The 27148-nt window shown below is 45.5% G+C and overlaps 1 protein-coding gene across 3 annotated transcripts in view; it reads right to left on the reverse strand.

Annotated features, from left to right (window-relative positions):
- LOC144773424 (N-acetylated-alpha-linked acidic dipeptidase 2-like) overlaps window positions 1-27148 on the reverse strand; it is a 776499-nt gene that overhangs the window by 12673 nt on the left and 736678 nt on the right. For all 3 annotated transcript variants that reach the window (XM_078658418.1, XM_078658416.1, XM_078658417.1), the window contains exon 20: window positions 8926-9018. In XM_078658418.1, the coding sequence (XP_078514544.1) occupies window positions 8926-9018 (93 nt within the window). The remainder of the gene's footprint in view (window positions 1-8925; window positions 9019-27148) is intronic.

Consider the following 27148-nt stretch of genomic DNA (forward strand, 5'->3'; position numbering starts at 1 on the left):
CTTCTCTCTCTTTGCCGGAGTCCTCTGTGAATGTGGAGGGATGTAAGTCCGACTCACTGGTTGCAAACTATCAAACCAGAATTATGAATACTTCTGTAATATCAGGTTTTAAAGAAGGGTTTGTACTTAGTAAATAGACGTTTTATTGTCAGCTATTGCACAACCAAGTACAATAGCCAAGTCCGACAGTCTGCCCAACAATTTAATTAGTGCAGTTAGGTGAAACATAACTCAGAGACAGACTAGTTCTACTCTCCTCATGAATTTCCTAACTCCAGATCTTCCAAGAAGAACTGAAGATGGCACTGAAGAAATCAGTGTCTGCCAAGAGTGTGACCTGTGATAAATATGACACTTATGTAAAGAGCACCAGTACTGTACAGTGTAGCATCAAAGCCCCTATGTTACTGGCACAAGTATGCCAAACAGCATACCTTTTACACCGACTTCTGGACCGCGAGCTTCAGGATCTTATCTACCATCACCACAATAATTGATTCATCGGTGAAAAGTTTCTTTCCCTCAGTGCTGAGCTGATAACAGTCATGATAGACTGAGGCAAAATTGCTCTAGCAAACAGAAAAGTAAGCTGATAAGTTAAGAGCAGACCTGGATCATTATTTTCTTCAACATCTTTTCCAAGAGAAGAAACTTCTCTAGCCCCCACTCAGAAGAGGGTGGCAATGAGTGGACTCCCAAGGGCCGCCCTCAAAAACACAGCAAAAGAAACTTTCCAGAAGTCGAGCTAGAACTCATCATATCTAAGATGATGAACAGGTCATTGTTTAAGCAGAGATTGGCTCTGCGGAGGTCCTCTTTTGTTGAAACTGCAGCTGCACCACCAACTACGTCCATCTTCTGCAAACCAATAATGCCAACAGCAAACCCCACCTCAGCCACAACACACCCTAAGTAACTGATTCTAGCTGTACAACAAGTTCTATATTTGGCATTTAAAACACACCTTACGTCCAGTTTGGAATTAATTTCTTCACAAGTAAGAATGAGGAACATTTTGCAGACTGTACACATTTCCTCATTGAAGTGTGTAGTGGTAAGCTGGGTAGACATGTTAGCACTACTGCCCATCTGAGAAACAAAAATGCAATTAAATGTACAGAGCATCTCAGAAAGGTGGATCAGTGTTCTAAGTAGTCAAAGGTGATGATGATAATGGTACAGAAGATGGTGCTCCATGAGACAGCCCAACTCTAGCGGTCTGGACAACTAGCCCCTTTAATACAAGTCTGCTGTCAGCTTCAAAGACATCTAAGTGGAATTAAAGAAAATGGATATCTCTATCTCCCCAAAGGGTCCAATGTTTAGACCTTAACTGAAGTCATTTTAGGGACTGTCAAAAAAAAAGAAAAAACAACATCATGCCTCTGTTCAGCAAGAAAGAAAATCACTGACATGACAGACTTCTCCAGTTATACAATGTGAAGTTGACCAAACTGTTGGAGGCTGATCTCTTTCAATTTATCTTGATGGAAAGAGTGGTGTTCCTTTAACTGAATTTATGAGTTTAACTTGTCTGGAAGGAAATTTCCAAATTGGGCCAATTTTTCAACTGCCACTGTGCCATCTCTACAAAGGAAAATGCTATGATAGGTTGCTGAAGCACTGAAGGAGTGTGCTTTACACTGGCTATCTCACAACAGAAGTGTGAAGCAGTGCTCATGCAAGAGACTTAGGGCCAGATGTAGGCAATCCCCGATTACCGATTCTTAAATACCGAATCATACCGATTCGGTATTTAAGAACTGGCAATCGGGATGTAGGTATATTTACCGAATCAATTACCGAATCGGTAAGATTCGGTAATTACCGAATCGGTATTTACCTATTCGGTAATTGCCATTGATTCCTATGGGCCTTGAGGCCCATAGCAATCAATGTCAATTACCAAATCGGTAAATACCGATTCGGTAAAAATACCGATTTGTCAAGGGGAACAGGGTGTCACTTTGACACTCTGTTGCACACCTGATTTTGGCTTGTGTGCCATGTGACACACATACATGCCCTCAGGGCATGTATGCGTGCCACATGGCCACATGGCACAGGTGTAAATGCACAGATGTGCATGTACACAGAAATTCGTTATTTACCATGCAATAGTATTACATGGTAAATAACGAATTCTTAGGGGCCTGTGGCACTGTTTCCAGTGCCACCTACATATGGATTGACCCATTCGGTAAATTTACCGATTCGGTAAATTTACAGATTCTGTAAAATATATGCCCCCTACATCTCAATCACCAAATACCGGTCGTAATCGCCAAAATCAGCCGTTACCGACCGGTATTTGGTGACCTAGATCTTGCCCTATGGGCCTTATTTAGAGTTTAGAGGATGGGTTACTCCATCACAAACATGACAGATATCTCATCCACCGTATTACAAGTGCCACTGGATAAAATGTACTTTTAATGTTTATGGGATTTGTAACGCGCACAGCTGCTCAAGAGTGTCCCGGCGCGAGCCCAGGCAAGAATGGAACAGAGAAGTGATTAGCTAACTAGATAAAAAAGAAGATCCTATGCCTCTTCTTGAGAGCTTAGGATCCTGAATGCTGCGTAGGTCAAGAGGGAGTTGGTTCCAGGCCACAGCTGCTCTATAGGCAAGGGAGTTGCCGCCCACCCTTTTTAGTCTGAACCTAGGGACTTGGGCTAAAAGCATTGTGGCTGAGTGAAGGTGCCTGCTAGGGACATAGAACCTGAAACGCTTTCTCAAGTAGGTAGGGCAAAGCCCACAGAGAGCTGCATGTGCCAGGACCATAGATTTGAACTTCACCCTCTCTTTTACTGGCAGCCAGTGCAAATTATGCAGTATTAGCGGACGCTGGTCTTTTTAGGAATGTTAAGAAGATTTCTGGTCATGGCTTTCTGCACTACCTGAAGCTTGTTCAGTAGATAGTCAGGTAGACCAACGTATAAGGCACTGGCATAATCAAGGCACAAAGTTATGAGTGCACGGGTGACAGTTTTCCTTGCCGGGATAGGGAGAAATGGAAACACTGTTTTTAATGATTTCCAGGTTCTGAGGCACAAACCAGTTAACTTCTTAATCGGAGGACTGAAGCTCAACTTCTCATCAAACCAAACCCCTAAGTTCTTTGTGGGTTGGCCCTCAGGAGTAGACAGGTGGGACTCTTCTGGCCAACACGAGTTCCAGAACTGAGGAGAAATATTCCTGAAGAAAATAATCTTGTTTTTTTTCTTATTGCATTTTAACTAGGCAAAAGAGAGCCAACCAAAGACAGCTGACAGGCAGGATTTAACTTGGGAGGTGGAAGAGTCATTTTTATTCCATGTGACGAGGAGCTGAGTGTCATCAGCCTTCGCGATGACATTGGCACCGAGGTCGTCAGCCATCTGGAGAAGGGGTGACATATATATTTTGAATAGCAGAGGACTCAATATAGACCCTTGCGGCACCCCTGTAGTCAGACTCTGGGGAGAGGCTGAATATGGATGAATCCAGATTTGCTGCGATCTGCCCTCAAAATAGGATTTCAGCCACCGCCATGCAGACCCTGATACTCTTTAATTTCCTGGAGACAGGCCAGGGGCAGGGTATGCAGAACGGTGTCAAATGAAGCCGGCACGTCTTGAAAGACCAGGGCAGCCCTGCCCCTGCATCTAAAGTTTCCCAGAAGGCCTCCAGGATTTTTACAAGAGCATACTCAGTGCTATATGAGGCTATGAAGCCTGATTGGGCCGGGAGGAGAAAACCATGTTGCTCTATATACTCGGACATCTGTTTATTAAACAGCTTTTTGCTGACTTTCGCCACAGCAGAGAGGAGGGAAATAAGGTGATAGCTGGAGGGGATATTGGGGTAAAGAGCAGATTTTTTAAGCAGAAGGATGATTTTTGTTTGTTTCCAGGCTGGAGGTGCAGTGGCTGATGTTAGAGATAGGTAATCCGCATTTTAAACTCCGGGTTGATCACCTCGGAGGCCCTAGGTAGCAGTTTAGCCAGGCAAGGGTTAGCCGGCGAGCCATATTTAAGGGAGTTGAGGGCTGCTAAAGAGTCCTGCCTTCGATATGGCATTGAAAGCTAACAGAGTAGCTGAAGAGGCAGGAAGCTACCTACCGGGGGAATGCTCTCAGCTGGCTAGCTATAACCAGTATCAAAATTACATTGGAGTACACAAACCTTGCTGATGAAGAAACTGGAGAGTTCCTCACACCAGGCGGTGGATGGGATATCCATCAAGTATGTGATAGAGTAACCTGTCCACCAAACTCTAATTCAGGCCTTATATATTTGCCACAGCACACTGGGTCATGTTTAAGGGGGTTAATAAGTGCTGCTTTTTAAGAAGTCTGTCACAATGCAGCATAACATATACAGCTGTTACGGTCCTATAAGAATCCATTGCTCCAGTCGATGAATGGCTTAAACCCAGCAGTGTCAGGCCTGACTCAATTGCAATGACAATAGCAATAATGTTACCTCTGCCATGTCATCAACCTGATTGTGCATGTCTTCCTCATGAAGGAAAAACCAGACCATGACCCAGTAATTATCTGTTGCAAAAAATTCACACATTTCAGCCATTTGTTTAAAGCCTTGAAGCAGATGACAGTCTGTAATTGAGCTAATAAAGTCTCTTTACATGCTCACATGCAGGGGGTACAAACCCGTTGTAAGTCCATATTCTAAGTATCTCAATGAACGTGGTGCAAAAAAAAAAGACAACACATCTGCCAATATGAAGGCACTGATAGTTGGTCAATGGGGGGTAATGCAGTACATCAAAATGCTTACAACCTTTGAGACTTCGATACTGAAGTCAGAAGAGTAAACTAGGCAGTACAATCAGTGAAGCCATCCCATAGCTGACCTAGCTTCATAAGGTGTAATGTGTGCTTCTAGATCATCAGGATAATGATGCTGTTGGTTTTGTGAACTGCTTGCTCCTTGATCTAGAGGCAAATACCAGGCTACAGCAAGGGATTTCACCATACGTGGAACACCTTTGTGCCACTGTTCGGGGTCTGCAGTGCAAATATTGGCTATATCCTTTATTTTAATTTTTAGCACAGGAAATCTCAAAGTATAACATTTATACTGTAAAGAGAGTGTCTGAACAAGATGAAAGACTGCAACATATGCTAAAGAAATAAAAGAATCACCCTTTTACCAAGCTCTGCAGAGCACAGTAGTGTCAGACATGGGGTACAGTGATTTAGAGTCAGACAGCATTACATCTACAGGTCAATTTTCAGTCAGAACAAGCAAAATCCAAGTCTAATTGTTTACACAGTACGCCTTACACTGGACCGTCTTAACTAAAATCTTTTTCTCTAGGCTTTATTTATTTTTCTTGCGCTCAGTTAGGAATCGTTGGCCTCTATATTTTCCCAATCTTGCTATTGCAATTCTTGTCCTGATGGTGACCCTCCAAATGAATACAGGTTGAAACGTCACCAGTATTAACAATTGGAGAGTCAAAATTATTGGTTGATCATATTGAACTACAATGTGATATAGATGATTGTCTTCGTTCTCTGAATCTTCGCGGGTAGTCCAATGTTTTGCTCTGTATATACACGCAGTTTGTTTCAATCCTCTATTTTGTCTTTCACTGCGTGGTCACCTGAGCAAATTATTAATGAAGTACATTACATTATTTAAAAAAACACAAATGATACACTCGCTTATATATAGCCTTAATAATACATTTGGCTGCTGAGCTGATTTCATATTAATTTCCTTTTTTGCATAACTATTACAATTATCACAAGAAAACGGTGGGCTCTCTTTGAAAGAAGAAATAAAGCACCCTTTCATCAAAACCTGCAAAGCACAGTAGAGGCTCCAGTAGCAACACAGTGATGTCAAAACAGCAACCTCCACTGGTGTCTCCAGCTAGCAGAACATCATATTTAAAATACTTGCCTTATGGAACAAAATTAACACTATCGGCATCATTACACATATCCTCTATTTTGAGTTAGTATTTCCATAATCCAGGATTTATATCCACGTTCACAGTTGCAGGACACTGAACATGGTTGATTGTGAACCAAGTGAATAGAGAAGATGTTCCTGGTATACTTAGATGACCAAACAACATTTCCATGAGTTCATGAGCTACTGATGTGGGAACATGGAACAGTGGCCAGAACCAGCAGGCTGACTTTAAAATATTCTTCAGGTCGTGTTTTCAATCTATTTAGGGCAAATGTCAATGACCAGTCTTTCTCATGAAAATTTGAAGAGACCAAAAATGATCAGAATTAAAAAGAACATATTCCTCATAATTATGAGGTTCTGCCAGAACCAAGAAGAAGAGGAGGGGTATTTATCAAGCATCACGAGGACCGAACCTTCTGGAACAGCCTACAATAAAGATAAAATATACACTGTACACTAACACAATGTCTGTTGTAAAAGAGAAACTAAGCTGAGCTCCTTGTATCACACTGTAAATGTTGAAAACTTTGAATTGCATGTTCAGCGTGAAAGCCAACAGACAACATTATTGTTTGGGGACACAGACAACTAAATCCAGTTTTCTAGACAGCCTAAGACTTTTAAATGAACATTGATCTCTGCAAAGAACACTGCCATCTCCTGAGGGAACCAGATACTATGCTACATATTGCACCAAAGCTTGGAATTCCTACTGGGCTGTCCACATTAAAGATTGGCAGAACAGAACTGCTCGTGTAGCTACCATACAAAGAGAGAGCCCTACCACTATCAGAAGGAAAAATGCTTGTGAATAAAGCCTACTGGAAATAAAAAATCATTAATGTCTACATTTTCAAGGCTTTGAGCACGCTTCGTTTTTTTGTAAAAATGTTTTATTGAAAAGAAATTAGACAAACTTATTCTGTACAATTCACACTGCAACACAAGAAGCCCAATATTTTTCTCTTTTATATTTCTCTCAATAACCCAGAACATTCTTCTTCCCCACACCAACCCTCCCCCACACACAAGACTCCATATCAAGTTTAGTTGAGAGGTTTCACACTCCCCACGCATTTATATGACAGTATTTTCTTTTCCACCTTCCTAGCCCCTCCAAAACCAGTAAATTGAATCTAAGTCTCTTGGTCTGGTCGGCCTGCTTGAACTTAGGTCGATTCCCAATTAGAGGCAGCCAGATTTTGAAACATTTTGCGTTGATTGTTCCGACCATATATTATTTTTTCACAGCTACTGCATTGCACACATTCATATATTTACCATGGGTGGGTCTGCCATCTTCCATTCTACTACTATTAGCTGGCTAGATGCCGTAAATAGATGGTGTACAAGTGTTCTTTTTTAGGTCGAGCCTAGAGTCAGCTCACATGCACTGCTCTGTGAGGCCTGCTGTATCCAGAACATGGCTTCAGGGACATCCCATCTTTTCAATAGGTTCTTATTAGTGCTCTTCAATAAATGCCTGATTTTCATTGGTGGAAATGCTTAATTAGTCCAGCCTTTTGATCTTTCGGACCAGCCCTGGAGACTGCCCCTTTTACGTGTCCCCATACATGTTGGTTTACTTATGGCATTTTTGGCACACTCTTTTTTTCTGTAGGCCGGCCCATACTCCTAAGTTCAGTCTTGCCACTGCCCCGTCAAGCTCCTCGGTTGGCGGCCATTCTCAGCACTGCTACGAGGGCCTCTGGACGGATCTACCTCATTATCAAACCCACCATAAGCCTACTGCCGTTCCTTGGCTTTTGGAAGGCATAGTTTTACCAGGTCCCCAGGTCCGAAGTCTGCAGCTCTAGAGGTTATGCCACAGCCTGTATCCTGCCAAATATATCCAAATCTATATGGGGGCAAATTAACATCTCCCTTCATATGTACATTTTACAAAATCACATTACTTTGACTGTTTACTTATGGCATTGACAATGACCTTCAGTAACTTTACAATTCACTTTAGGAAGTCTCCCGAGCTTTATGTTCTTGCCACTTATCTTCCTTTATAATGCCTAGCACAATGGCGGATGTCATGTGAACTCTTGGCTGTCGGGGCAGGACCTTCTTGGGTGTTTTTTGGTAGCCTGACTTTTTTATTTCAGGACTTTAATACAACTTTTGACTGATGCTAGAAGACACTGTTGTCTTCAAAAGTTTGACACATAGTATGGTTGGCGGCAAGGTTGCATAAATGTACAAAATACATTTAAGTAGCTGCTGTATTGCCTAGAAATGATTCCATTTGTTCAGCTATCCTTCATTTATATTATACAACCTATGGGTCTCATCATATACCATGAATACTTCATAAATGTATTTGTTTCTCATTTATATTTTACCCAGACTATGATGCTGATTCTGGGTTATAGTCCATGTAGATAACCATCTTGTTCCCAAGATTATCGCTGTTTTGCATTGTTTCAGAAAAAAAGTGACTCCATGATTGCAAAAATTGTCTATTACTATCTAATTTCCAGTAAATATCAATACATTGATATTAATAAGTGGTATTCAATTCACCATTCAGAACCATTGGCTTTTTACAATTTACATTTTTTATCAGAACCTTTACAAAATGTTGACGTACAGTCAGGGGAGTGTGCCACTAAAGAACTAGAGCCACACACAATATAGAATCATTAGGTAAGCATTACAAAAGAAAATGTGAATTTCCTCTTTCTTTCAGTGCTGCATCTGAACCAACCTGTATCATCTTTCATAGATGCATAAAAAAAATTAAAGCTTCAACTCCATGTGTTAAATTGGCAAATTCATAACTTGAGATGGCAATGTGAAGATTTTCTCAAGTAGATCGCAACACAAATTGTGCATTTGCACCCTAAAATCCACTTTATCCTCTGTGGTGTAAATCCTGGCACATAATCAACAAGGTTCTGGCAGACCTATAGTCTTTACAGATGTTGACACACAAGTAATGTATGTAAACTAAACTTTTTGCAAATGTATAGTACAGTTTTACCTGTAAAATTTCCTCCCAGGAAGACCAAGTGGGTCAACAAAAGCTCTTTCCAAAAACATCAGCTGATCATTCATGATTCGTAGATCAATAATCCTGTATAAAAAGAAATGTTACATTGCTTAACATACATTTAGGCTTTATTTGAATGACTTAATATACTGCATACAGTTGTGATAATAAAATATTAACTTGAAGTTAATTCACTCACATTCATCAAAGCATTTTTAGAAATTCCTTTTCAGTTTTCATACTCGCATTGATTTATTATTTTTTTTACAACATAATTTTATTGTCAACGGCCAATACAATACGAGGGCCTTGCAGAGCACCCAATGTACATACACAGGATGACATATATGAAAGTCAACATTTTCAACAATATTAGAGGATTGATTGTACGTAGGATACATTTTGAAGACAGGTAAGAACAAAAAAAAAAAAAAAGAAGAAGAAACAACTGCGCCACATCGCCTCCGTTTAACAATTAAAGCAGTCCTGAATATCGGGAAAGTTTTTGCCACCCATAGTCACAGCGAATAAAAGCACTACACAAATGCCAGTCTACTAGTGTCATAGCAAGGGTTCTTCAGCGTCAGCTGGGGGGGGAGGGAGGGAGGCTCTAGATATAATCCCCCATAATAAGTCCATCTTGTCCAAATTTTGGATTGTTTACGAGGGCAGCCCCTCGCTTCAAAGACCGAGATTTCCAGGCCCATACAAAAGTGTAGACCCCTCTTCCATACCCAAGGCAACGGTGGAAATAAAAATTTTCCAGACCCGGGCAATATCTCTTTTTGCGAGCGTTAGACCCAGAAATAGGAGGTGGTGCTTATACCTATTTCCACCTATGTCTTCCGTAACATGCAGCATGGCCAGCCTCGGTGAGGATGCAATGTCCCACCCTAGAACCTCAGACAGGCATGCAAAGACCCCCCTCCAGAACTTTGACAGTGTTGTGCAGGACCACAGAGTAAATGTAAATGTAAATGTGTTTGTATTTATATAGCGCACTTCTACCCAGAGGTCTCGTAGCGCTGTATTCATACCGCTTTGGAACACACCCTGGATTTCCTGTGAAATGTCCACTCCTGGGCACCCCCAAGGTGAAGCCAGGCATCCAAGCACTGCTGGGGCCGTTGTGGAGATTAAGCAAGCTATTGCCCAGAGTCACAGAGTGGGACCCCTGATTAGACTAGGCACCGAGGCGAGAATTATCAGGTCCAGGGAAATTGAGTCCAAGAGCCGCCGAGGTGGGATTTGAACCCTGGTCCCGGGCCAAACTTCTGCATCAGGGTCTGCCGCTCTAACCATTGAGCCACGCTTCTCCACAGAGTGTGCCGGAAGGTACTCTTCATAGATCTACAGCGTAAGCAGTATGGGGACGCGATGAGCCCAGCACACCGAAGTCTGTGCCTGGTATAGTAGGCTCTGTGTAAGTATTGAAATTGGATAAGATGCAGATGGTCTGCAATTTCTGCACTGCGCGGGGATTCCAGAGCCTCTACACAGTAGTCCTCTTCTAAGGGGCCTAAGTCCTGCTGCCATGCCGCTCTAGTTTTGTGTAATGCAGTAGGGGTATTGTTGATGAGTATGCGGTATATTTTAGTTATCTTATGGTCCCCCAAGTAGCCCATAAAAAGTTTAGTCTCATGGGGTTAAATTCTGGGATCTCTGTTAGGTGAGAAATGTATAGGGTAAAGGAGTGCCGGAACTGGAGATAGCGGTACAATTGCGTGCGGGACATATATTCCATTTGTATATCAAGAAAGGACTTTTGAGTGCACCCGCGTACAACTGCCCCCACCGTGTCAATCCCAATGGCCTCCCAGCCCTGAAAGCTGGACAGTTGTACCAGCTGTGGTAATTGTCCGTTTTTCCACAATGGAGTTTCCCTAGTGAGTCTCCCCCATCAACCCATCAAATGGAGCACCGTCTTCCAAATCTTTAAAATTGTAGCTGTAGTGGGTGGTAGCTCTCGAAGCAGTGCCACTGAATAAAGAACAATGTGGAGGGCATTGTTCCCCAACAGCTAGCGTTCCACAGCATATGCCGGGTCTCCACAATCGCCATACCACCAATCGTTGAGGACGAACAGGTGTGAGGCAATGTAATACGCCTGAATGTCTGGGGTGACCACTCCACCGAAGTAGGTAAACTGGAAGCAGGTCCTTAGGGCCACTCGCGATGCACCGCTCCCCCATCCCCGGTAAGAGCGGCCTAGAATAGCATTCAATTGGCCAAACTATGTTGGTTTTATCAGACAGGGATGATTCTGCAATTGATAAAGGAGAAGAGGTAGGGAAATAATTTTAAAAATAGCGAACCGACCAAAGAAAGCTGGAGGCAGGTGAGTCTGGTTGCTCACCTGTGTACATAAGGGGATGAGGTTCTTGTTCCATGCCAATACCTGACACGTTGAGAGATATACTCCCAGATACTTGAAGCCGTCCGGGACCACTACTACCTCATGCGACCAGTCACCTAGCCGATCTCCTCCCGCAGCGGCCACAAGAAGTATTTCCCCCTATTCTATAAAGGCCAGGGGTTTCACCAAAAATCTGCATAATATGAAGAAGGCGCTGACCAGTCCAGTCAAGGTCTGTGAGGAAAAACAAAACATCATATGCATAGAGCGCTATACGGTCGGAGATGCTCGGTGTCCACTCGAAGCCGCGTATCTGCACGTCGATACGTACCCAAGCCGCTAGCGGCTCCATAGCAAGAGCGAAAAGATAAGGGGAGAGTGGGCAACCCTGATGCGTCCCACCGCCAGATAGGGAAGCTTCTGGAAAACGAGTCAGCCACGGATGTCTGTGTACAGTAGGCGAATAAGGCTTAGCAACCGGGTGCCAAAATTTAGGTGATTGAGCAAGGTGAAGACATATTTCCAGCTGAGGGAATCAAAAGCCTTGTTCATGTCCGCCAGGAGGAGTGCGGCAGGGGTACCAAGCTTATCAACCGTGGCAATAGCATTGTGAGCACGTCTGATATTGTGCCGCGTAGCACGGTTCGGCATAAATCCTGCCTGATCCGGGTGGACGAGCTCTGTAATATACAGGACTAGGCGGTTTGCAATCACCTTGGCCAGAAGATTAGCTTCTACATTGAGTAGTTAAATCGGGCGATATGACTAGTATTGTTCCAGCGGATGACCCGGCTTCAAGAATATAACATTCTCAATATGATGCCAATCTCCACTCTCCAATGCTGCCTCCAGCGCCACTAGGTAGGGTTTTAGTAGTTGCGGGTGATATTTCTGGAAAAACTCACATGGGTAACCATTCGGGCCTGTTCCCTTCCCGCCCGCATATCAAGCAGCTCGGTCAGCAGTTCATCCACCGATAGGGGAGCGTCCAGCGTTTCCCGCGTTGTATCAGACAGTGCCCGAGGAGGAAAGTCAGCGATGAATTTCTGTACTAGAGCAGCAGGCAGTACTACATGAGGGGCATATAGTTATGAAAAATACGAGGCAAAACAGTCAGCAATGGTGGACGGGTCTGTAGGAACAGTCCCATCTGGACCACGTATACTCAGTAGCATCTGCAGGGTCTGCTGACACAGGTGATGCAGCAGGGCACTAGATTTGTCTCCCCTTTGGTATATCCAGCTACAGGTGGCGAGCCAATAGAGCCTGGCTTAGTGCAGGAGTTCCCTGGCGTATGTCTTCTGTACGTTTAGTAATTGTCTATGCGCAATCTGTCTTACTGTGTCTCTACTTGCGCGCTCCAGATCAAGTATCTGGGCCTCAATTTTTAATAGCTTATCACGTCGCTGTCAGCGTTGCCCGGTACAGAAGGCAATACCTGCTTCCCCTAGAGTGGGATTCATTGCTTCCCACAGGAAAACTGTAGACTTCTCCGTGCCTGTGTTGAATAAGAGATAATCCGCTAAAGATTTATGGATATGTGTCCTATACTTATCATCACCACAGCAGTCATGGTGACAAACGCCACCGAAATGGGGAGCGCCTGGGATCCAGAGACAGGAGAATAGACACAGATGAATGATCAGATCGACCGCTGAGAAGGATTGCAGCTGCAGTCAACCTAGGAGTGTGTGCCCCTGGAAGGAAAACGTAATCTAGAAGAGAGAAGGATTGGGGGGCTCCATAGAAATATGTGCAAACACGCTTGTTGGGATGTACGGTCCTCCATGAGTCAACCCACCCCATGCCCTGAACCAGGGGCAATAATTTAGAGTCCGGGGTGTCTGCGGCTCGGGCGTGGCGTGCCACCTATCCTGCGATGGGGACATAACATCGTTCCAGTTCCCCCCCAACTAGAGTCAACCCAGATGTGAGGTCAGAGCGTCGTCACTTTTTTGATGAGGTACCATGAGAGCGGGGGGCGTATACACTACCCAGAACAATGGGTTCCCTGTACAGTGTCCCATATATCACAATAAATCTGCCCTGCGGGTCCGACCACGTTCAGCTATGAACGAAAGGGACACTGCGGTGTATGAGGATTGCAACTCCCCGGGAGCCTCTAGTGAAACCAGCATGGTAAGTGCGTGCGAAACCAAATCTTCCCAAACAAGGTGTCTTGGTGCCCATTAAGTGGGTCTCTTGCAGAAGGAGGACGCTCCCCATTTGATCTTATCGAGTAGGTCATTTACATTCCATCTAAGGACTTGGAGCTCTCTACTCTCGGCCCCTGCTAAATCCTGCGCCATAGACGGTCATGGCATGTATATAGGAAAGCAGCCAAGTGAGTGACAGTGGCAATCCCAAGAGCAGAAAAAGCGGAAGACGTAGGGGCAGTAAAATATAACAGCGAACAATAAAAAAAAAAAAAACACCCCACCCACCTCATTCAATACCTCAAAAACAGTAGAAGCATCTGTTGCGGTGGGCTTCGTACCGCTGCCCCAATGGGGGCACGGCACAGCTCCACACCAAAGGTTCTCCATAGAACAGTCCCCAAACAAATACTATATTCTCATATACTGAGAAAAGAGTGATAGGGGGGAGGAAGGCCTCACGTAGGCCCATGCATTGTGACATCAGCATACTGAACATTTAAGTCCCAGTTCTCAGACACCAATACCTGTTCCGTACAATCCGGAGAAGTACATAAAATAAGGAAAGTGAGTTGGGGTTCACCAGCCAGTCTGGTCTGCACAGGGATGTCACTCGTGACCCAAAGTCTCCATAATGTGACGGCGACGAGTCTTGCGGACCCCCATCCACCCAGGAACAGTAAGCGCCTTGAGATTACAAGTGGCGCCTTGAGTGTGACCTGCAATATTATTTTCCCTTTAGGTTTGGTAACCCTAAGCGTGGCCTCCCCAGAGGACGACTCCAAATCACAGCGCAGTGCAGTGTGCGGCTTGAGTCTCTGTCTTTCGTTCGTCCAGGCGAACACCTCCTCTGGAGTATCAAAGAAGAGCATGCGTGATTCAAAGAGGACTCTCCGCCAGGCCGGTAAAAGCAGTACGTATTGGAGTTTGAGATCCTGCAGTCAGGCTTTAGCAGCAGTGAACGGTTGCCGGTGTTGCTGCACCAGTCTTGTGCAGTCTGGAAAGATTAGAATGTGATGGGAGTCATATTGAAGTTTGCCCGCTAATCTGGCCTGCGTGAGTATCGCATCGCAGTCATGAAAATTTAAGAACCTAGCTATGATGGGCCATGGCCTGGCCCCTGGCGGAGGTTTTTGCATCAAAGCGAAGGTGCGCGCGTTCAATGATGAAACACTTAGACAGAGAAGTCTGAGGGTTCCAGCCCACTATCCACTTGGCGTGGAATCGTTCCACATTGTTATCTTCGCAGCCCTCTGGAAAGCCCACAAAGCAAAGATTGTTCCTCCGGGCCCTGCCCTCGGCGTCCTCCGCCCTGATCACGAGACCTTTGGTAATGGATTCCAGAGAGGATACCTTCTTGTGGAGGGATGCAACTGTGGTCTTCCATGGTTGATATGCGGAGGTCCTTGCAGATCAGCATCACATCCGAACCAACTGCCCCGATCTTGGCCTCCAGAGCGTCTCGTGACTGCGTTATTGACACCATCAATGCAGCGTTGTCCGGACCAGTAGAGTCCTGACTCGCCGAATCCGCCGTTTGAGTCCTAGGGGCTCGCATTGAATTTTTAACCAGGAACACAGAACTAGTGTGTCTGAGAAGATGCCCAATGGAAATCAGAATCCAGAACTAGTGTGCGTCTGAGAAGATGTCTAATGATTCCCCTGAAAAACAAATATATTGGTTAAGGACACCGGTTGGTATCAGCACGCTTTATAAGTGTTAAAATAAATAAATAAATAAATAAGTTGTAAACAGCTGATCAACTGTGTTTTAGAGTGGAGAACACAGCACCACAAGAGTTTACTTTTGGTATGTCTGATCATCGATAAACGGATTCCAGGTGTGTGATCTGATCTGAAAAATCACTTTTGGGTACAGAGCACCACATAGCTTTGCTTTGTAGGTAGGTTAGGCCATTTTCAACTTGAGCAAGGCATGACATTAAAGATGGAGTAATAGATGAGCCTCTTGGGGTGTTTGAGAGTTTTATTGAGCAGCTCAGTAATCTGTTGCAAAAGTATACTGAAATTCTTTTTGTCATCTAGTTCAGTGGAATTCACTGAGCCATTTAAATGCTTTGAATGTAACCACTTACTTTTAAAACTGGTGCATGTTCAACGATGTGCTGTGATGGTAAGATACCATTTGTGGATAATAGTATCTCAGACTTTAGCTTGTTTGTAAACAAACAAAAGTGCAACTACAATGTGCAGAGCACATTTAGGATCTCTGGTTCGATGACCTAAGTAATATACTAAAACATATCATGTTGCATCATTCATGCCCTTTTAAGGTCATCAAACCTTCTAAATGCACAGCCATGGTACATTTGATTGTTAAGATCATTGCTAAGATCATTGTTGAGAGCTCAAGCCTTGAGGAAAGTGAGAATAGTAATTCCTCATCACATGAATTTCAGTAGACCACAATATGGCATACACTACTTTTTTCTCTTGTAAAGAGTTCTTGACTCGGTTGTAAAACCGGCCTGCTCTCTTGGCAGCAGGCTGGAATTTGAAAAGAAACACTGTGGAATATTCTCTATTCTACCATCTCCAATGGCATTACCAATTAAAAGAAATTCAACTTCAAAAAAGCTTGTATGTAGTGCAACGGAGCATACTTATTTATTTATTATTTAAGAGTTTTATATGGCGCTAGCTAGACCCGGAGGGATCAGAGCGCTTTACAACATATATAGTGAAGCAAATATTTATATAGAGTTACAATAGACAGCATTGTTTTGTGTCGAATCTTGTTTGGGTGGTCTTGGGAACCTGGCTAAAAGGGAAGGGGAAAAGGCAATGGAAAGTCTTCTTGTTGAGAAGTCTAGATTCTGTGTTTAGCAGGATGAAGGGGCTCTGTCACAATGTGCAGCATCTCTCCCTTTGGGTGTGATCTGCTGAGGAAGAGGTCTTAGAACTGGCTTTTGAAGTTTATGAAAAAGGGGTTGGTCCTGATGTGGACTCGTATGGAGTTCCAGATTTTGGGTGCATTTCCCAAGAAGGAGCATGACATGTTTTTTTTGTTTGCAAGCTTTCGGTGGAATGAGAAGAAGGGTATTGGTGCGCCCAAGGTTCCTCGTTTGTCCTGCCTTTTTGAGTTTGAAAGCCAGGTAGGCCGGTTTTTAGGTGTGAAAAGCTTTGTGTGTGAGGTAGGCAGTTCTGAAGTTACCACGCATTTCGATTGGTAGCCATTTTAGTTCTCTTAGGGAGGAAGAGATGTGGTCATATTTCTTTGCTCCTGTGATCATCCTGGCAGCTGTATTTAGGGTTACTCGGAGGGGAGCTAGATGAGACTTTGGCGTGTCCGTCAAAGTTGCACTCCCGTAGTCCAATCTGGACAGCACCAGGGATTGAGTGGCCAGTTTAAGGTCGTTGGGGAGATGAAGGGTTTCATTTTGTTCAGTAATTTTAGGTTCAAGAATGCGCTCTTTGCTGAGTTCTTGATATGTTTGTCCATGTTTAGGCTTGCTTCCAGGGTGATACCCAGGGATTTTACAGAGTCTGCCAGGGTGAGATTGCAATTAAGAGCATCAATGGATTTTAGCCAGTCTGTGGCGGTAGAGGGGGTCTGTTCCTTGTTGGAAATGAAAAGGATTTCCATATTGTCTTGGTTGAGTTTAAGGTGGTTATGGGATAACCAGTGTTGGACTTTTCGTAGGGAGTTGTTTAGTTTCTGTATGTTTCCTAGTGATGATGTTTCTAGGTAGATCTGGGTATCATCTGCATAGAGGTGGAAGGGGATGTTGGTTTTTTTGAGTATGGAGTTGAGGGGTTCCATGTAGATGTAAAACAGTGATGGGGAGAGAACCGATCCTTGTGGGACTCCCCTTGTTATGGGGCAAAGGTCAGATGTGAAGTTAATTTTTATTCGTTGTGAGCGGTTCTGAAGGAAGGACGTAAACCATTGTAGGACCACCGTGTCTGTACCAATTCTATATCGGAGTGCATTTATGAGCAGATTGTGGTCAACCGTATCACATGTTGCAGACAGGTCGAGGAGTATGAGTAGGCAGCCATGGCCTGCATCGAGTGATTTGTAGACATCATCTAAGATGTTCAGGATCACTGTCTCTGTGCTGCAGCCTTTTCTGAAGCCTGATTGGTGAGTATCCAGAAGATTGTTGCTTTCAATGTGTTGGTTAAGTTGAAGGAGAAAACACCTTTCCTGGATTTTTTTTTTTTTTTAATTTTTTTATTAAAGAACCTTTATTTATTCGTACAAGCAATTACAGGCAGAGGCCTACAGCCGTTCTGGCCGGCCACGAAGCAAGTCGTAACGATAGAAAATCAATGGCAATAAAACATAGTAGCACAAGGCCAGGTGTTCCAGCAAGAGCAAGACAAAACATATATGCAAATAGGTATGTAGGCAGCCAGGATTAAGGAAGGTTCGGTTTCCAAAATAAAACAATTAAAACTAACAATCATTCGAGGTCCTGCAGTTAGCCAACATAAAATGGAAAGTCAATTAGCAACACATTTGCGGTAGGGTAAAAGGGCTACGCATACAAATCGGGATAATCCCCAGCACAATCACGGTTCACAATAAGCCGACGCCCCATCCCTCAAAAACTGAAAATACTACAGGAACCGTAAAAGACAAGAATGTTGAAAGGAAAAAGGAAAAAGAAGGGGCCATAGAACCAAGGAGGAAACAAAGAACTAGATAGAAAAATCCCCCCCCCAACCCCCCACCCCGCACCCCTGCAGAAGGCCATGGCCTACCCCCCCGGCAGCGTGCCTGTCGCCCTAATTAGAGACCCGAAATTTAGTAAGACAAGAAAGAAAAAGAGCGGAGGAGGAGAAAAACAATATACCAGCTCCCCGCCACCCATCCCCCGAACCCCGGACCAGCACATCAACCCAGAAGCGAAGTCAGTTTCAGTTAATACAGCACGTGCACCACATAGTCACCAGAATATCCAGCACCAGTAATCAAGGAAGCAATCTCAACCCTGTCCCGTGCGATCAAGTGCAACAACGGAGTAAAGCCTGCCAGCCTCCATGTTAACCGACATAGGCAAAAAAGGTGACCAGGAGAGTTCGGTGGGCTGCCCACCAAAGCCAGCCATAAAAAACAGTTTGCAATCAAGAATACCGTGAGAGAGTTTCATGCGCAGCAATAAATCCCAATCCTCCTCGGCAGCAAGCAGTCTTGTAGTCGTTATAGGATCCCGGCCCTCCAACAGTACCATACCCAACGGGAGAATCATGACACGACGTTCAAATGTAGGGTGTGACACAGTGTCCTGGACGCACGAGCAGTCCCGAAGAGCGTATCCCACGGCCAGAGTAATGGCATCTAGTTTCCTCACCAGGTCGCGGGTAAAGCAGTCCAGGGCGACGCGAAGGGCATCTAGAGCAGCAATAACATCACCGGTTCCCAGCATCGTCTCACGAGCACGATCCACGGCACTCGTCCTCACCAAAAGCCCCTCGACCGGCCTCTCCATGGTAGTCAGGACAACGCTGTCCCATGCATCCGATCGGGGGTCGTCGGGGCACAATCGAGCCATGACTGCAGGGGTGATGAGCTCAATGGCGTCTCAGGAAATGCTGCATAGATGGCCTCAACAGGCGACAGGATCTTTACAGCACGCCAGAGCCCTCAGAGCCCAAGCACAGATCTCGAAGTGCACAAGATGGCACCCTCAGTTCGTCGGGAGGGATGGGAGGAATATCCAGGCCGTGCACGGGCGGAAAAATCCAAATTAAGTCCAGTCTCCCGGTTCCTTAATTCTCCGCCGGCCCTCGACCCGCTCGGAGAAATGCGGTAAGGGGTAAACAGTGCGGGTGACTCACTCCGATCGGCCGACTCCTCCCCGTCACTGGCGGCAGTTGTTCTTGCATCGGGGGCCGGTCATCCCTCCCATGCAAAGCCCCGGTTGTACAGCTATTCAGGGACGGGCGTAGCGCGGGAATAATTCTCAGGTTCTACCGCTGGTGAAAACTTCGGGAGCACGACACCGCAAGCCGAAACACTTCCCCTTCACGATAACGCGGCTCGGGGTCAGGATTAGTTTCAGGATACGTGCACAAATCAGTGAAGACGGCGGAGCTGAGTGCCTAAGCGGCCATCACAGTCGCCTGCTTGGCTCCTCCTCCTTTCCTGGATTTTTGATAGGTGAGGGAGATTGGAGACCGGCCTGAAGTTGTTGGGGTTGTTTGGGTCCGAGGCAATTTTTTTTAATAATGGCGTGACTTGGCCATCTTTAGGCAGTACTCAGGGAGCTATTTATGATCTGGGTCCAGAGTGGGGCTAGGTTGAGGTTGAGTTTTTTAGCCAGTTGGACGGGAATCGCATCCGCCATGTGTGAGGAGTGTTTGGACCTGATAATCATTTCCCTGATGTCTGCTTCGGAGATGTGGTTGGATGTCTTCCAGCTGCACGGAGGTACTTGGAGTACTTTGATGATTATGGAACCTATGTACACCAAAAAACTCAAGCGGAGATGACATATATAGCTTCATTAGCTATTGGACTCCTGAGGCGGAAGCCGGGAGAATGCATAACTTTGTTTTTTAAAAATTTTAAACTGTGATAACGTGTTCCTATCACTTCCCCATCCTACCTGCACTTCTTGGCTTCTCTCTAAACAGCGCTCCACGCTGCAACGACCCCTCACCTCCAGCCGCCATTCTCGAGCGCGAGGCGCGCCACAGACACGCCCACTCTGTTGGCCACGCCCCTTTCAACACCTCGCCTCACGACCACAAAATATGTGTCTTGGTAGGAAGCGCAGCGGACGAGCGCAGCGGGCGCGACGATTGCGCGCCGAAGGCGCGCCTAAGGCTAGCCCGTCTGCGCCCGTCCGCGACCGGCCGGGACTAGGGGCTTTACCCTCTGCCCCACTTATCACCTATAGCCCGGACCTACTCCGCAGCTACCAGGGCCCCTGGCCCATCACGACCAGTACCAGTTCTCGCATCTCTGCTCTCGGCATAGCCTCCCTCCTTCCCCTCCATCACCCTCCTCCTATTCTGGATACCCCGCCTACGACCTGTAGGCCTGCTCCTCCGCCAAACCCTAAAACCATCACAGCTTTCTACCTCAACACCCGTTCTGCTGTTGCCCACTCGCACGAACTCTCGGTCTTGCTGGACTTACAGGCCCCAGATCTCCTTTTCTTAACCGAGACCTGGTTCTGCGATGACTCCCTCCCTGCACTCCTATCCACCCTTCCAACCTCCTACTATGCCCTTAGGGCTGACCGCCCTTCGGGCAGAGCCGGGGGCGGCGTGGCAGTCATTGCACGTACCGATCTCCCTTTTCAAATTCTTCCTCTACCTAACATTGCTACCACCGAATTCCTGGTGATTCGCACAGTATCCACTTCCCCTCCTCTTACCTGTTTCCTCACTTATCGTCCTCCTCAGTCCCCCCTACAGTTTCTCCCAGATTTTTTGGAGGTCTTGGCTACCATTGCAATTAACAATTCCTCCATCCTGCTCCTCGGCGACTTTAATTTCTGGCCTTCCGATCCTGCCGAATGTCTGTCATCTAAGGATTTTTCCGAAACCCTCCACTCCCTTAACTTTACACCCCATGTTCACTCCCCCACCCACATCAAGGGTCACCAGCTTGACCAGATCTGGTCCTTGAACTGTCCTGTGGAATCCTTATCTATCTCCCCTTGCACCTGGTCCGACCACCATTTGATTTCATTTCTCCTTCCTATCCTTCCCCCAGCTATGCCCCCCCGACCCAAAAACACCTGGGTCCGATCATGGGGCCGGGTCAATCTTGAGAATCTCTCCTCTCTCCTCGCTGGTTCTCTCCCGCCTCTTCAGGGCCTCACTACCATCTCCCAGGCTGACGCTATAGACCAGTGGCTCTCCCGCAGCTGCGACTCCGTTGCCCCGCTCAAGCGCATTACCTCTAAACGCGACAAAGACGCCAACCGGTGGTTTAACCAAGAGCTTAAAGCCACCAAACTAACAGTTCGCCGCGCAGAGCGGGCCTGGAGGAGAAACTACTGCCCCTCTTTGAAACTGGAATATATCAATATCCTTAACCAGTACAAAAAAAGCATCCTGGAGGCCAAAACAGCCTATTTCTCCTCCAAAATCTTAGCAGCGGAGAACCAGTCTAAGGAGATCTTCTCCATCGTTCACAACCTGGCATTCTCGGACAGAACTACGCTTAAACCAGCCCCGTCCAATGACCTCTGTCTTTCTCTTAATAATTATTTCATTCAGAAAATTATCACCATTAAGGCCAACATCCCCCCACCTCCCCCTTCTTTTGTGGATCCCCAATGTCCCCCTCCCAAAGGCAAACTAACTTTCTTTCCCCCTATCACCCGGGAAAACCTGACTTCATTGGTGCCTTTGATCAAATCTGGCTCCCCTCTTGACCCTTGTCCTGCCCATATCCTCCGTCACATCTTTGTCTCCTGTCCAGATCCCCCCCTTCACCTCCTCAACAGCTCCCTCGCGCAAGGCTTAGTTCCTAGCTCCTTGAAGTCTGCGGTAATTGTGCCCATCTTGAAAAAACCTGGGGCAGATCCTTCTGTCCCTGCCAATTTCCGCCCCATCTCCCTCCTGCCATTTCTAGCTAAGGTGCTCGAGCGCCACGTCACCTGCGCTCTGAGCTCCTTTGTGGAGAAACATGGAGCCCTTGCCCCCCGCCAAGCCGGTTTCCGCCCGCACACTCCACGGAGTCCGTGGTCATGTCGGTCCTTGACACCCTCAGGGAGGGTATGGACACCAATCATCACCAGGCCCTTGTGCTCCTCGACCTCTCAGCCGCCTTTGATACGGTGGACCACAACATCTTACTTTCCCGTATCAGGGCGGCGGGGATCGAGGGGACTGCCCTGGTCTGGTTGTCCTCCTTTCTGAGCGACCGCACCCAGGCTGTCCGCCTGGGTGACTTCACTGCGGACTTCCGGAAAGTCCAGTGCGGGGTCCCTCAAGGTTCATCTCTCTCCCCCCTTTTGTTTAACCTATACATCGCCCCTCTTATCTTTTCTCTCCAACAGATGGAGGTCGCCGTATTTAACTATGCGGATGACCTCCAGCTGGTCTTTGATCTTTCCTCTCCTTCTGCTGTCCTTAACTTTCAAACTGTCATGTTTCACATCAGGGACTGGATGAGCCACAATCACCTCAAACTTAACCCGGACAAAACCGAGTTGGTATTGACGGGCGGCTCATCCAGCCCCTGGTCTCCCCTCTTCTGGCCTCCCTCTCTTGGTTCTCCTCCTGTCCCCTCCCCCTCAGTTAAAACACTAGGCATTAAGCTCAATTCCCAACTCACCCTCCACTCCCAGGTTAGCTCTGTGGTATCTTCCTCTTTCCTCTCACTGCGTACTATACGCAAGGTGTCCCGCTTCTTTACCTTTTCTGCTCTCAAACTTATCATTCTGGCCATGGTGGTGTCCCGCCTGGACTACGGGAACGCTCTGTATGCCGGTATTCCTGCATACAGCTTGCGCCGCCTACAACAGATCCAAAACCAGGCGGCCCGCCTAGCCTTCAACCTTCCCAAATTCCACCACTCTACCCCACTTCTGAAATCTCTCCACTGGCTCCCAGTGCGGGCTAGAATTCAATTCAAGCTCGCATCCATCACTTTCCTGGCCCGATTGGACCTGGCACCCGCCTTCATCTCCTCTGAGATTGTTCCCTATGTCCCCTCTAGGGAACTACGTTCTTCTTCCCAGTCCCTCCTCTCCATCCCCCGCTTCCGGAGAAAGAAGTGGGGCGGCTCCAGATTTGCCATTCTGGCACCAACCCTTTGGAATTCCCTTCCCCTTCATCTTCGTGCCATTACCCTCTATCCCCAATTCCGCAAAAGTCTTAAAACCTACCTATTCACAAAATCCTTTGAATAAATTCCCATTCCTCTCTCCCTGCTCTTAACCCTCAGCCCCCACTAGCTACAGCGCCAAGAAACCGCCGGTATACGTGCGCTTTAAAAGTGCTTTTAAACTCAAACTCAAACTCAAACTCAAACTCATATTAGACTTTCCCCAAACTAGCAGAACAAGTGTTTACACAAATTCCTTCATTGTCCAAGTCTCAGGCCTCTCTCACAGGCCATGTACGTCCACATGGTTATGCTGAGACCAGACATCAAACTCTTGCCTTTTGTCCAGTACTTTCCGGAGTTAAATCACAAGTGCTTCATGAGTTTATCAATTTTACTCACATCAACTTAAAAAAAAGCAATCCCCTTCTTAGCTTCATGTGTTCTTCTGATCAATTCACCAAGACTGATCTACATATCTTCCACTCAATCCAACAGTCCTTCTCGTCGGAGATGGAAGAAATATTACCCTCCCACCACTCACAGGTGGAATGTGTCTTTTGGATCTCTTTGCTCGAAGGTACAATTACAAAGGCCGTCACAGTCACAATTCCCCGTCATCAAACTGGAAGACTCACTCATTTATCTCTTAGGTCTCAAGTCGGGATCACCTACTGATGCATGTCCTACTAAAATGATATCAGCACTAGAAGCCACCTTATACTTGCCAGTCAATAAGGTTCTCAACTCCTCATTGGCAACGGGCATCATGCCATCTGTCTGGAAGCAGGCGAAAATCTTGCCTCTCCTGAAGAAACGTATCGCAGACCCCAATAATCCATCTAACTATAGACCAACTTCCCTTCTCCCTGCTTTTGCCAAGGTAGTAGGGAAACATGTTAACTGCGTACCTACGGAGGAACATAATCTCTTACACTCCACGCAATCCGGGTGTAGGGCTAACTACAGCACTGAATCTGCCCTGCTAGAGTGACTTAACACCTCAAAGATCAGCTGGATGGTGGGGGAAGAGCAATTCTGATCTTGTTAGATCTGTCGGCGGCATTCAATATGGTGCCCCATGGGATGCTCTTAAACGGACTAAAAAACATAGGCATAGAGGGGAAGGCTATGGCATGGATTACATCCTTTTTGGAACATTAGGAACAGATCATCTAGACTACTCCTTTCTCAGCCACAATGCCAAACATAAAGGTAGGAGTCCCGCATGGCTCCGCCCTAAGTCACACCCTATTCAATCTGTAGATATCATCACTGGAATCATTAGCAGAGGCACATGGCACAAAAATTGTCTCATGCTGATACGAAGCGGATTTTTTAATGCAAGAAAGAGGAGGATTTTAATGGGGATGTAATTAGCTTCTGCCTCACCAATGTTTTTAAATGGCTGAAGCAGAATAAGCTTAAGTGCAATCCTGACAAAACAGAGATCACTTTCTTCGGCCAACCGGTGGGGAACAATTGGGTTCAGTGGTGGCCATCAGGTCTCCCTTCTCCCAGCACTGCCCAATCTATAGTAAAAAAAACTAGGACTCCACTTGGACAACGAGCTCTTGATGCAGACCCAAGTTTAAGCCCTAGTAGGAACCTGTATTGGAGTACTACGGATGCTTAAGAAATGTCTGCCCTTCTCCCCCTGGATGCCAGGAGCACAGTGGTTCAGGCTCTGATTACGTCAGGACTGGACTATGCTAATGCCCTCTATCTGGGTTTGCCGGACTACCTGATACAGCGTCTCCAGGTAGTGCAAAATAGAGCAGCAAGATCAATTCTTAAACTTTTAAACCCAGATCACACATGACCCCCCCATCTGAAGTCCTTACATTGGCTCCCAGTTAGGGAAAGAATAACATTTAAGGCTCTTGTTATTTTTTTTAAAGCCTTCCATGGAACAGGTGCCGCCTATCTTGGAAAACAAGTCAGCCGTTATGTACCCACCAGGACACTTAAATTGTCCAACGCCAACCTGGCTTGCATCCCCAAAGCTTTTCTGACATGCAGAGGCAGCAGATCTTTTGGCTTTTTGGGAGCCCACCTCTAGAATAAACTGCCTGCAGCTCTGAGATCTTTAACAGTGCCATCACACTCCAAAAAACAGCAGAAAACGTGGCTATTTAAAAACTAAGCCGAGTAGGGTATGCACTTGCTAACTTGCCAGCACCGGGACACTCCAGATGGAGTAGATGTGCGCTATACAAAAAGGGTCAGTCATTCATTCATTATATCTAGTCTGTTGTTGGAAGCAGCACTAATTACCTGAAAAATCTTCATTATTGCAATTTCTGGCTTCACAATCTTCAAAAGCATCAAAACACCTTCACACACATTTCACTTCTCTGACTTTGTAAGTGAATTTCAGTCAGTCAAGCATATGCTTATTTAAACCTTGATCTTTTAAACAGAGCACCACAAAACACAAGTACAACATAAATAACTCAAATCGGCCCACAGTTCGATTTGACCTTCAATGTCAACTCCATATAAAGGCAGTAAAAAAAATTGCTCAACAGTTTACACTTGATTAAAACCCCAATTCATCCTTTCATAGAATAATCAGACTGTCTGTAAGAATGCATCCACAGACAGTAAGAATCACCCTATCACCAATCACAACTCTGCATCGCAGCATTGTGATTAGATATGGGGAGCCTGGGTGCTTCCTGGTTTGGACCAAAGAATAGCAGCAACGCGACAGAGAGACGACAGCCGTTTTAAAGATACGTGTTTTTTTTAAAAAAAATCAAAGCCCCGCCACCTCCGTTTCCTGCCAGCCGCCACTATACCCAAACATCCTCTGCCACTCTGTCAATTTCCCTTGGACTTTTCTTAACTATTTGTGTACCAGCCTTCAAAATGTCCCAACATTATTTGACTCTATTGCCTCAAGCATTATTTTCCAAATTCTGCTTTAAAGGCCTGTTTCTTACTTTCTACCAGATTTTTAAACACTTTTCCTAGATTCATAAATCGGAATATACCCTCTTTATTTCCGGAGAACCTTGCATGTCTTTCAAGCTTCCTTATTCTTTGTATTAAAAGTCTACATTCAATATCAAACCAGCAGTTCCTAGTATACTTCTTGATCTTGTTTTTATCTTGATTGTTGTTAAAAACCTTCAATCCAACTTTTAGGTTAAGCAGAAACCTCTTTAGTTATGTCCTCATATCATATAATAAAGACAGAGGCTATCTCTTCAACAATAAATTCTCTATATGTGTATTGGAAAGCCTTCAATATATTTAGATATTTCTCTGAGATTCTTGCGCTTAATCCTTTTGGATACCAAAACTTTACAGGGAGTACCACCTTCTTTTCTGGAACTCTGCCCAGACTAAGGATTGCACTTAATGGGTGCTGGAGACTCCCCTCCATCCGTAGTACCTCAAATTTGCTAATAAGATTGAAGGCCCATGCTTGCACAAATACATAATCTATTGGATAAATCTGGTTGACATACAGGAAGGTTTTCCTTCCATTCGATATAAGAAAATCTAACAAGACAACATCCCTTCCTGTAGCTTCATTTACTGGGAAACAAGCATATTGTATATTTAAGGCAAACAGTAAATCCTCTTACATTTGTTAAGCCATCTTGGGGACCAAATTATGGGTAAAATCCCCCATTAGGACTAACAGATGTTGTGGGTTAGTGAATTTGAATTTTTTTAGAGAAACATCTCAGAATTTGTTTATGAGCTCCATCAAGCTTTTTGGTTTCTTCATGTCACGCAAGTGTGATTGTACTTCGTGCACAGAGGCAGCTGAATATCTATTCCACTGGTATGTGCCTACACCAAACTAGTATGCAAACACATCAGAGTGCATTTATTAAAAAATTAGGTTACTTTTTTGGGCTCAATAATGATCAATTGTCAGTCAATTCACAATTTGCTTATCTCAAAAGCAGAGAAGTGAAGAGG

The sequence above is a fragment of the Lissotriton helveticus genome, chromosome 8 (assembly GCF_964261635.1).
Source record: "Lissotriton helveticus chromosome 8, aLisHel1.1, whole genome shotgun sequence".
Taxonomy (NCBI): domain Eukaryota; kingdom Metazoa; phylum Chordata; class Amphibia; order Caudata; family Salamandridae; genus Lissotriton; species Lissotriton helveticus.